At 31.7% G+C, this 13182-nt stretch overlaps 1 protein-coding gene across 1 annotated transcript; it reads left to right on the forward strand.

Annotated features, from left to right (window-relative positions):
* The first annotated feature begins 7851 nt into the window (after positions 1-7851).
* On the forward strand, positions 7852-10414 carry LOC131612355 (probable aquaporin SIP2-1). The gene is made up of 3 exons (XM_058884151.1): positions 7852-8277; positions 9570-9833; positions 9913-10414. The coding sequence occupies exons 1-3, from the start codon at positions 7987-7989 to the stop codon at positions 10075-10077; spliced, it is 720 nt and encodes a 239-aa protein (XP_058740134.1). The 5' UTR covers positions 7852-7986; the 3' UTR covers positions 10078-10414.
* Positions 10415-13182: the final 2768 nt, after the last annotated feature.

Below are 13182 nucleotides of genomic sequence, written 5' to 3' on the forward strand. Positions count from 1 at the left end.
AGTACCTTCTAACACTGCCCACAACTCTGCTACTTCACTGCTACAAATTCCAATATATTTTAAAAAGCCTCCTACCCAACAACCTTTGTCATCACGAATGTTTAGAACATTATAAAAAGTTCTTCAGAAGAAAAAAAACTCAAAATTTAATTTTTAAGTCAAGATTTGCATTATTTTTATCATTATCTTTTAAAATTTTAAAAATTCATATTTAATTTTTGGGTTAAATACGTTTTTAGTCCTTATAAATATGCGACCCTGCATTTTTTAGTCCCTATAAAATTTTCCTTCAACGAATGGTTCTTCTAAAATTTTTATGCATGCAATTTCAGTCTGTGCTATGTTCTAAAATTTTAAAAATTGTTTAATTACCCTTTAATTTTTAAATTTTTGAATAATTTTTTTATATATGTTTAGAATACTGCAAAATATTTATTCACCAAGTTTTAGAATTTTTTAAAACGAGAAGAATTAAATATGAATTTTTCAAATTTCAAAAAATAATGATGAAAGTAATAAAAATTTCAATTTGAAAATTAAATTTTGAGTTTCTTTTTTTTCCAGGAACTTTTTAAAACATTATGAACATATCTGCAAAATAATCATTCTAAAATACACATTAGTTTGACAGTATGAACTGAAATTAGGTGCATAATAATTTTATAAGGACCATTCATTGAAGGAAAATTTTATAGGGACTAAAAATACAGGGTCGCATATTTATAGGGACTAAAAATGTATTTAACCCTTAATTTTTCTCATTTAAAAAAATTATATAATTTGGTAAAATATATTTTATAGTATTCTAAACACGTATGAGAATTATTCAAAAATTTAAAATTTTAAAAATAATTAAACAGTTTTTAAAATTTTAAAAAATACCAAGGACTAAAAATACATGCAAAGGGACCAAAAATATACTTAACCCTAACATATACTTAGTATAGTTTGCAAAAAAAATAAAGTCGTTATTACGCCATATCTCCGTGCATACACACGGATTTGTTACTAGTTTAATTTAACATAAAAAGAAGAAATTTCATTGTAGAAATCATCTCATAAATGTTGAGAATAATAAGTGTAAGTTAGAAAATTTGAGAAACAAATGTAGGGAACTCCCACATTGATAAGAAAAGTTGAGACTTTAACATTTATAAGTGAGAGAATTCACACACCTATTATTTTAAGGTTTTGGATGAGTATTTGGTGTGTCTTTCACAAAATGTGTTGTTCATAAAGAAAATCCTCAAAGTTAAAATGTTTTCTCATGTTGATCCCCCAAAGAATTGATGTCCCATCAACAACCCATTATTGGTCAACCTAACAAAATATAGAGTCTTCCAGACGAGAATATTGAACTTTCCATCAGTTTCTAGAGCCAACAAAAAAATGTTCTTGTTTTTTAGGATTTAGAAAAATATTATGAAATTATGATCCGGTCATTTTAATCACAGTTTGGTTACTATCTTTATCTTGGTCAGGTCCCTTAACTAATTACTCCATCTATTTCAAAATAATTGTTGTTTTACTAAATTAAATTCAAAATAAATGTATTCTCACTTTTCAATGTAAAAATATTTATTATTTTTTCAATTGCGTTCCTTAATTATTACTCTATACACAACTTTAACATATTTATAAGATTAATTTAATACAAACGAAATATCTTATGACAAATTTATTACATTTTTTAATTTGTATATAAAAATCTTAAACAACACTCATTTTAAAATAGAGAAAATATAAGGTTTCAATTTAGTCTCTAACTAAAAATAGTTGATTCATTAGTTGATTTTTACAATACTATCATGTCACATCCTCACTAAACATTTATTCAATATTAAAAAAAATTAGTTGACTTTTACAATACTATCATGTCACATCCTCACTAAACATTTTATTCAATATTAAAAAAAAATTAATTTGACTAACAAAATGATTTAAAAACTCTAAAATATAACATCTATAAAATAATAAAATAAAATCTAAAATAAAATTAAGGGACTTCGTCTTTATTCAAGCCAAATTTATAATACCATAAAAATCATTTTAAAAAATTTAAATAAACGAGCTTTCTTCCATAAAAATGGAGTAGAAATTGGATTAAGATTAAGCACTCTCATAATTAAGGGTTAAATATTCAACCCTTCTGTAATGTTAGCGAGTTTTAGTTTTAGCCCCTGTAAAAAAAATTATTGATCCCCCTGATCTTATTTAGATTCCATCAACTAACCCTCAAATTGCCTAGTAGCATGAAATATTCTAGGTTTTTTTTCAAATGTTTGCCATGTATTACAATTTAATTTTACACATGGCATTTTGATTAAATTAAATGGCCACTGGATTTATAGTTTTCAAAAAGCCCCTTGAAATTGTTAGGGTTCATCAGTGTTTGAAGAAACTTCATCTAGGCAGTGCGAAGACGAAGCAAAGGAGCATCGAAGCCTTAGAAAACGAAGTAAAGGCTGCGAATACGGTTGATAATGTCTCAAGTAAGTTTTTCGTACATTCCTTCCACAATAGTTGGTAATATTAGGGCATTTGGGTATGGTTTTTGGGAAATCTGAAATTTCATCTATTTTCTTAACAGGGATCGGGATATTTTAACTTCACCCGTCACCATGGGGGTGAATTTGTTAGGGACAATCGAAATGAACTCGTATACAGAGGGGGTTGAAACAAAGGTAACTGGGGTACACGCTGTGAGTTTTACAATAGAGAGCATTAGGAAGTTGGTTAGTGAGCTGGGATATAAGGATGGTAGAGTTAGGGTTTGGACAAAAGTACTGGAGATTCAAGATGGATTTATTCATATAAGAAAAGATAATGATGTGTTAGACTTTGCTTCTTACTTCTATTCAATGGGTATTGATGGGGATATATTTGTGGAACATGGACAGGAAAATAGGGAAGATGATATAGTCACTGGTCCAGGAATGTTAGAAGAGGAGTTTATTGATAGGTTAGATGATAGTCAAGATGAAAGAGCCACTATTATTCATGATCGCTTTGAAGTACTTGATGTTGTAAATTATTAATAATAATTAATAATATAATAGTTGTTCCAAAATGACAAAAGAATTGGATTTGAAAAATGGCAACACTTCATGAAGTGTTGTAGAATGAAACCATGCAACTCTTGAAATGTGTTGTTCTAAGCCAATCATTGTGACTTTTGGTAAAAGAGATTGTTTCACCAAGGGTCGCTACCTTGTGAAACAATACCAATATGGCCTATAAATAATTCATTATGAATTCAAAAAGAACAACACAAAAATGAAAATCTTCTAGAATAATTCCATAGCACTCTTCGCTACATTCGAGTTTTCGTCGGCCTTGCACAAACTCGAGAAGGCTTAATTATTCTGGGTATTTCTGCGTAGAAACTCAAAAACAAATTGGGAGTGCTTGAAATACAATAAGGAAAGTGTTATGTACACGATTCTAGCCTTGATTCCATTCGGTTTAAGTTAAATTCTAACACTTGATGTTACTTTGCCCATCAGAGTAGATGCATGTTGTAATGGGCTTTTTGGTAGGTCCAATAAGAACATGGATGAGGATGACTACTTTAGTGATTAGTTGAATAGTTCTGACCCAGATGATTCAGGTGATGAAAAAAGGCCCAAGTATGAGAGATTTAAGAAGTTGCATCTCAACAAGGACTTTAAATTTAAGTGGGGTATGGAGTTTAATTCACTTGTTGACTTCGAAGATGCTATTCGTGAGTGGTCAGAGGTAAATGGGAGGGAAATTACATTTGTGAAAAATGAGAGCTATAGAGTAAGGGTAGAGTGTAAGGCTAAATTCGGGTTTTTGGTCTTATGCTCTAAAGTGGACCACAAACACACCTTTGTTATAAAAACACTTATAGACACCCACGCATGTGCTAAGGTTTATAACAATAGATCAGCCAACTCTAAATGGGTGGCTAAGCTTGTGGTAAGTTTGGGGGTTGCATATAAATGCACCAAGTGTGATAAGTTTGGTCACAATTTGTGATAATGTTTAACAGTTGTTTTGGTTACTAACATAGTTTGTGCATGCTCCTGATTATAAATCACATTTGTGCAGAGAAAAGTAAATCACATTTATTTAACCTCACTAATAATTATATATCATCTTTTTTTTATAAACAATGAAATCAACTACCTAACTAAGATTATAATATACCTATTAACACCTTTAATTGTCCTTTTGCTTTTTTTAAATTGCACTAAAAAAATGCTCATTTTGGTAATTTGCTAAATTAACCTTCTTATGGACCAATCATATCTACCTAGTATTCCAAGTGGCACCCCCATTCTCAATTTTGCATATGTTTATTCCCTTTTCTCTTTCCATTAACCATTTTAATCCATTGTGTAATACTGATAATCAAACATCCTCTTTTACACGGTAGACAAATATGGGTCACATTACATTCAATATTACCCTCTCTTTTTCCCTTTTACATTCATTCTTCAACAAGCATTCTCTCTTCATTCCAAGCGTCGAAGACGTACCGGTTCTTCTCCATCACATCTCCCTTGGATTCCACCAGTAATACAACCCCATTTCTCCCTTTTCTCTTCTTCTTCTTCTTCTTCTTCTTCTTCTTCTTCATTTTCCACTGTTGAACGTGTGTTCATGTTCTTCATCATATTTTTTCGGGTTCTTCACGACATATGTGTTCCGATTTTCGTGTTGTGAGATGATTTTCCCCTATCAACTGTACTTTTACTCCAAACTCATAAATTTGGGATTTTCGGTTAATTTTGGTAATCTTTTGATGAAAAAGTTAAGATTTTGTAAGTACCAGTGTTCTTATGGAGTTCGTTTATGGAGTACCGGTGTTTTGGGATTTCGCTTTTATGGAGTTCATTTTTATGTCCTCTGGGCTATGCTTTTCAGATTTTGTTGTTATATTTTTAAGGATATTGATGCATAATGTCAAAGTTACTTTTTTTAAACTACTGATGTTCTTTTCTATACAGTTTTCTTTGTTGTTTCACCATTAGAAAGTTTAAATTTTTAGTGAACTCTGTAGTATGGATATAAATGACTTGCTTATATGAAGTTCAGATTTTCTTTATCTCTTTCCTATGGTTTTCTTTAACATGATTTATATCCTCTGTGTTATGCTTTCCATGTTTAATTTGAAAATTTGCTTAACATTTCAATCTACTTTAATGTAATAAGTGCAAGCATAGATGAGAAAAGTGCATGTGTAATTATGATCCCCGAAACTAATTTTTAAAAATTTAGTCGGGCATAAATGACCTATAAAAACTTGAAGCAAACTTGAGGTATGCTCTCAAATAGTGGCGTTAGAAACAAAAGTGCACGTGTAATTATGATCCCCGAAACTATTCCAGATACTCCAGATTATGCACCACTTTCATGATTAACAGTTGATCTTGAAAAAGGATTCTGCATAACTCATTTAAAAAGGGAAAAAATCAATTCAAGTTATATTCATCTCAAGTAAAACATAATATGGAAATATGATGATGTTTTGGTACCAAAAGCCAAGTAACCAACTACAAAATATTAACTATCTACTGTAAGTTTCAAAATCAAATAGAAGTCTGACCTGTATGCTGAAAAAAATATCCAAGAATATTGGAAACACCAAAACTAAACAATTGTTCAAAAATCATTCAGAAGAACAATTATTTAATGTAATCATAGCATGACAATAAGTAACAAATCTGAAAAACTATGATATAATTCTAAAAAAAAAACTATAAAAAACTATGAAGTTCAATACTTTACTGCTATGGAAGAAGACTAAGATTTAAGAAAAAGATGAAATATATATATATATATATATATATATATATATATATATATATATATATATATATATGAGTTAAATTGGTCCTATGGTAAGCAAGATGGGTAGCAACCAATGTGTCTTAGGTTTGAATCCTAGCTCAAAACAAAAATTTGGAATTTTTTAAGAATTTTGATTACCTTTGATGGTGAACACATGCCACGGGTACGAACAAATAGAAAGGATAAACCTAGAAAGTAGGGACAAAAAAGGTATTTAACCTACATTTTTTTTAAACTATTACATATAACTTACATATTGAAACATAAATATTTTATATACCCAAATGGTCTCCTTATAAACTTATTCATTTTAAACTTGTATAAATATTACATACTAAATTCTTTCCAATTTTGGTTCTTCCAATATTATTCTCAACTTTTGTGTTTTTTCAATAACATATACTTAGTATAGTTTAAAAAAAAAATAAACACGTTATAACAATATATCTCTACTAAAACATATCCCGTACATACACACAGGTTTGTTACTAATTTAACATAAAAAAGAAGAATTTTTTATGTAGAAACCATCTCACTACTATTGAGAATAAAAACTGTAAGTTAGAAAATTTGAGAAACGAAGTGTAGGGAAGTCCTACATTGTTAGAAAATTTGAGACTTAGACATTTATAAGTTAGAGAATCCACCCACTTATTACTTTAAAATTTTGGGTAAATATTTAGTGTGTCTCTCACAAAGTGTGTTGCTCATAATGAAAAACCCCAATATTAAAATGCTCTCTTATGTTGATTCCCAAAGAATTAATGTCCCATCAATAACCCATTTTTGGTCCACCTAACAAAATATAGAGTTTTTCAAGCGATCCCTGGGAGTAAAGGAGAGAACTCACCAAGCCAGCTTAGATGAAATTTAGACACTATTTAAGGCTAAAAGGAAAAGCAAAAAAATGTTCTCGTTTTTTAGGATTTGGAAAAAGATAGTTTCTTAATCCACTATTTGATACTCTTAGTAGCTAGCGCATTTTTATTTATACCCTCTATTTTCTGAGATACATATCAGAAAACACATTTTTTTTACCAAAATTTTGTTTTTTCCAGAGCTACATCTACGAAACATGTCTATCCTGAGTAAAAAAATGTGCGTCCAGAGATACAACTCCAGAAATAGAAGGGCATTTTTTGAAGTGCACATGGTGCCTAAGAACCCCAAAGGTGCGGTAAGAAGCTCTCGAAAAAAATATTATGAAATTTTGATCTCGTCATTTTAATCAAGGTTTGGTTACTGTCTTGGTCAGGTTCCTTAACTAATTACTTTATTTGTTTCAAAATGACTATCATGAAAGTGTTTAATCTTAATCCATTTGGACATTTCTACTCCATTTTTATGGAAGAAGGCTTGTTTATTTCAGTTTTTTTAAAATAATTTTTATGGTATAAATTTGGCATAAATAGACACGAAGAATTGCCTTAATTTAATTTTAGATTTTACTTTACTTCATTATTTTATAAACATTATACTTAGTCTTGGTCATTTTAAACGAGCCTTCTTTTTTCTTAGGCTATGTTTGGGAGTTTGGAGGGGAAGGGAGGGGAGGGCTTTGAAAAGTAAGAAAAATTGGGTGAAAAGGATAAAAAGATTTTGGGTAGAAGGGTTTTGGAGGGTTTGAGTTTATTCATAACACCAAAAACCCCATAAAATGGGGAACTCAAAAATTGTATTGAAGGAGGGTTTTGGAGGGTTTTGAAGGGCTTACATAAATTTTCCAAATATCTTTTAGGTTGTTATAGTATTCTAAAAATTAAAAATTTAGTAATGATAATGACTCTTTTATCATTCTAAACAAAATCATTTTTTCAAAAAATGTCAAATATTTTTCTATATTTTTTTAAAATTTCATTTTTGAAAGCCTTCCCCTCCCCTCCCCTCCAAACTCCCAAACATAGCCTTAAACTTTTACAATTAAATTTCATATTTAATCTCCATCACGAAAAAAGAATTTACTTTTCCTTTTTGCAACTTACAATTGTATATTGCTCAAAAACATATTATGATTTGGAGCAACCAATCTAAATTTTAATTAACAAAAAAAGAATGCTAAAATATGCGATTAAAGAATGTGTTATTTTTGGTATCATCTGTGTCTATTCAGATTCCAAACACAAAAACACATCGTCAATTCATCTCGTACCTTTGTCGTAGTTGAAGATGGAACGACGGAGTAGGTTGGTTTTTGTTTCAGATTTTATTCTATCTTTCATGTGGGTATGTTCTGGTGTTGTCGTTCGGTTAATCGTCTTCAACATTCTGGGTTTTTCTCATACCCATTTCGCCGAGATTGTGAAGCTTTCGTTTTCCATAGCCAACATGTTCTTGTTTGCTTTCCTTGGCAAGGTTTCTCGTGGTGGGGTCTATAATCCTCTCACTGTTTTGGCTGAGGCTATCTCTGGGAATTTTGGGGACTTTCTCTTCTGTGTTGGTTGTAGAATTCCTGCTCAGGTTTATCTCCTTAATCTTCTTTGTTATTTTTGTGATGTTATTTGGTTCATGAAGTTGGTTCCTTGTGGGAAACAAAAAAAACAAAATTTGATTGTTTTCATTATATGTTTGAATGGGTTTTAGGGTTTGATTGAGAATGTTTTTGTTTTTAAATATGTGAATTTACTGTTGCTCCCAATTTTGATGAAAATATATCAACTTGGTCTCTCATATGAATAATAGCACTCATGTTATATGATTTCACATACATACACACAGGATCATCTTTGAAGGTGTGCAAGATGGGCTACATCACAGGGTCTCAAATGTGTCACGATTAAATTGTGGCTAAATAGAGCCTCTGGATAGGTTTGTCAGTAGTTGTTTTGTCACGGTTGAAATATTATTAATTTAAACAAGACTTTCAAAATCTTAAGACGGCCCTGCATACACACTGAGTCGAACTTGCATGTATATTGTTTGTGGAATATTTGTGACCTAGACTACAATGATTTTAATTTGTGTTTGAATATTTAAGAAGCACTACATTGAATTTCAAGGCTTCCTCAAAAAGCATAGTACATGCGAATTGGTCGATTAGGATATTAGATTATAATTGATTACCGGATCATTCTGAAGGTACTGATTGGTCTTAGCTGAGGCATTGCACACCCTGGTCGGTGAATGTGATGGTGGAGCTAAAATAGAGTCTCGTGAATCAGATTTTTCATTCTCTTTCTCCCTTTTGTTGCCATAATTCTTCTGAGATATGTTTCTGCTCTTGTTTCTGGATCTCACTTACCAATCAACTTGTTAGGCTACATTGAAATAATCAAAATCACAATCTTATGATATTTGATGACTTGCAAAATCCCAACAGAAGTTGTTAATTTACCAATTGTTAAGGTGTACTTGTTAATACCCAAGCTAGTTGTTAATTTGTGATTTATGAATCATGTTTGACTTTCTTATCAATTTTCAGTTCAAGTTTAATCAACAATTTGTAGTGATTTAAAATCTTGGTTTTGACCACCATGATGTTGGGCTCAAAGTGTTTTTCGATGAGAAATAGTTTTCTATGCGTTTGATTCCAATGAAATCCCTCTCCTTGTCTGGCTGATTTATTTTGGGTTCTCACCATAATTAAAGCTTCAACTGTCTTTGATATGGCAAAGTGTTGTGTTACATCACGTTTTAGTATATACACGGACCGTTTTTTATGCATCTCAACCGAAGACCTAAATCTAAATGTCTCAAACTCATCTTAAATTAAAGATTGTTATTCTAAAGTGCATGGTATGAATCCCTTTCAGGTGTTTGGATCTATTGTTGGAGTTAAATTTCTCATATACACCATTCCCGAAGTAGGACAGGGTCCGCGTTTGAATGTTGACATTCATCAGGGATCACTGACAGAAGGATTACTAACATTTGCGATTGTAAGCATTTCACTTGGACTTTCCGCAACAAAAATTTATGGAAATTTCTTCATGAAGACTTGGATTTCCAGTCTCTCCAAGTTAACACTTCATATACTCGGTTCTGATCTCACCGGTGGTTGTATGAACCCCGCATCCGTAAGTACCGTTACATCCAAGTTTATATGTAGTTATCTCCCGTAAAAATATTCATGGAAACTTTGACTGACTTGTTCAGGTGATGGGATGGGCTTACGCACGAGGCGATCACATAACAAAAGAGCACTTCCTTGTTTACTGGCTTGCTCCCATAGAGGGAACTATTTTTGCAGTATGGACATTCAAATGGCTTTTCCGACCTCGCAAAGAAGATAAAGCAGGCTCAAAAAGAAAATCAGATTGAAGAAACTCCATTTTCTAATAAAAATTTGATGCTATCTGTGTTTCAATGTTTGTATAGTTAGTGTAGTGTAGTAGTGGGATAAATGTATTATTAACAAGTAAAGTGTATAGTTTCCTATGATTGGGAAGCATAAAAAAGTTACACTGTTGGAACTTGTAAATTATGAGGGTCATAGCATGACCTCTTTGTTTCATATTAAGTAGCTAGTCTATTTATGTAAAATACAATGTGTCTCAAATTAAAATGACACTATCAACTTTAACATGAGTGTTATGGGAAAAGAAAGTGTCAAAATGTAGATGAATATGAAGATGTAGGGTATAGATGATGTTTATTATGCACTGAATCTTAAAAGCAATGAGATAGATTTGAGACAGTTGCAAGAAACATGTTGTGCAATTGTAATCCACGAGGAACCTATCAAATTCATGATCCAAAAGAGGGACTAGTTAGATGCAGTTAAGAGGTCTGTAAATCAAATGTTTAAACCAAAAATAAGAAATTTTTGTAGATCAAAATTGTCTCAGAGTATCTATTTCATATCCTTCATGGTTGTGGCACTACAACTTTGGCTATTTAAATTCAATGGAGTTAGAGCTCTGCAGTAGAAAGAAATTGTGAAAGGGCTTTTCCTCAAATGAAACTCCATATCAATTATGCAAAGACTATGTCATTTCAACACAACATAGAAAATTGTATCCCCAAAGCTATGTTTGGGGGAGTTTGGAGAGGAAGGGAGAGGAGGATTTTGAAAAATATGAAGGATTGGGGGGGAAAATAAAAAGATTTTAGTTTGGAGGGTTTTGAAGGATTTGATTTTTTTTATAACACCAAAAACCCCCTAATTTTGGGGGACTCAAAATTTGTATTAAAAGAGGATTTTGGAGGGCTTACACAAAATATTCAAATATAATGTTTGTTGTTATAGTATTTCAAAAAGTAAATATACATTAATGATAAACATTATTTTATCATTTTAAACAAAAAAATTTTTTTCAAAAAATGTTAAAAATTTCTCTATATTTAAAAAAAAAAAAAATCAATTTTTGAAGCCCTCTCTTCCCTTCCCCTCCCCTCCAAACTCCCAAACATAGCCCAATGAATCTAACATTCAACAACAATAAAAGGTACATCATAAATTTCATTGATGACTTTAGTAGAAAAATATGGTTATAAAAAAATAAAAATGTGAAGTCATTCAAATGTTAAGGAGATTCAATTCAAGAGTTCAGAAGGAAACAAATCAACATATTCAACACCTTCCCACAGATTAGGGTGGGGGAATACACATATAGTGATTTTTAGATGTTTGTGAAAGTAACAAAAGCAAGAGGTAGCTTGTTACAAACATACACACCACATAAAAAGGGTGACAAAAGGGCGTGTCAGAGAAAAAAATAGAACAATCATGAATATGGTGAGAAATATGTTGACAGATAAGAATGTTCAAAGACTTTTTGGTCAGAGAAAGTTAATTAGAATGTTTAGATTCTCAATCGATGCCCAACTTTTCCTATGAAGAATATGACACCGGAAGAATCTTGGTAAGGTCACATACCAAGTGTTGATCACTTCTGAGTATTTGGTTTCGTTCCTTATGGGTATGTTCAAAATCCAAAGATAAAGAAACTTGATAATAACATAGAGAAATGTATTCTACTACGTATGAGTAAAGAATTCAAGACCTATCGTCTTTACAATCATGTACCTAAAAAGACTTATTTTTCCAAAGATGTGGTGTTTGATAAAAACAATAGTTTAAATTTGGAAAATCATGACAAAGGAAAATCACCGGTTCTTGAAGTAGATGGTGATACACATGGGGATTCTGAATAATCAAATGAACTTGGATCTTATCATGGAAGCGGAGCTGCAGAAAACTACCCTATAAAATATGCAACATTTAAGAAGAAGACCGAGTTGGATGGATGATTACATAAGTGGTGAATATCTCTTTGATGAAGAGACATTGGTGTTGGAATTACACCAAACCTATGGATAATTCCTAATCAATCTTAATGAAAGAGATTCAGTCAACCGGATCAAAATCCCTTGTTATTCACTCTTCACTTGAGTGATTCAACCAACCGTGGTTGCAAGATGATTATGCACATCAATTTTAATGGAAGAAGAAAGAAAAGATGAATTGGGTAAGAAAGGTGAATTAGGGTTTAACGAAAATAGAGAAAGAAAAAAGGATTTTCTGCAGGGTTTCCCTCTGCTCACAAACTGTGATCTTATTATTTTCAAATACAAGTGTTCAATGTGATTGGAATAATAGGGGTTACTCTCTATATTTATAGTTGAACTTGCTCCATAAGTCAAAGCCCAAAATACAAAATCCCAAAATACCTAATTATGTTAACTACAAAACTAGGCCTAAGTCGAAATCCTATCGAGGCAACTCATTCGAAAATTCGATACACAACCTCAACACGGACACAATAGGCTATTTCGACACTACCTTCTTTCTGTTGAGCAACATGCTTCGACACAAGGAATTACAATCTCAACACACCACCTTTACCATTGCTCTTAATTTCTTGAACACTTCAACCTGCACTGCTTTCATCATGATGTCTAAAATCTGATTCTCAATTCAGCAGTGTTTCAAGTTCGTCTTCCCTTTTGCTACATGCTCTCAAAGATAATGGAACCTTATTTCGATGTGCTTGCTTCGTCAATGCGCTATCGGATTCTTCTCCAGATTGATAACTAACATGTTGTCAATCTTCATGGTAATTGCTCCATGATTCTTCCATGTAATTTCTTCGACCAAGTTCACCATCCATGTTGCTTGACATGCATAAAGAGAAGCAGCTATGTACTTTGATTCATACAACGACGGTGTTAATAATGGGTCTTTTCTCAAACTTCATGCAACTGGTGCACCACCTAGCATAAACACATAACCTGGTGTGAATTTTTGATCCTCAGCATCATTACACCAACTTGAGTCGGTGTAACCAATTAACTTGCATTCTTTTCTTTCATAAGTTACAGGAAATAAAATGACATAGTCAAGAGTTCGTTTCAGATACCTTAGTATCCTCTTTGTCGCTGCTAGATATGATATCTTTGACTTCTGTATGAATCTACTCACCA

Source organism: Vicia villosa, linkage group LG6 (genome assembly GCF_029867415.1).
Source record: "Vicia villosa cultivar HV-30 ecotype Madison, WI linkage group LG6, Vvil1.0, whole genome shotgun sequence".
NCBI lineage: Eukaryota > Viridiplantae > Streptophyta > Magnoliopsida > Fabales > Fabaceae > Vicia > Vicia villosa.

Excerpts from the sequence above, each read along its gene's own strand:
- LOC131612355 (XM_058884151.1), top strand. The coding sequence starts at position 7,987 with ATGGAACGACGGAGTAGGTTGGTTTTTGTTTCAGATTTTATTCTATCT. Across the intron at positions 8,278-9,569 it reads GTTGTAGAATTCCTGCTCAG|GTGTTTGGATCTATTGTTGG; the intron begins GTTTATCTCCTT and ends AATCCCTTTCAG. Across the intron at positions 9,834-9,912 it reads GTTGTATGAACCCCGCATCC|GTGATGGGATGGGCTTACGC; the intron begins GTAAGTACCGTT and ends TGACTTGTTCAG.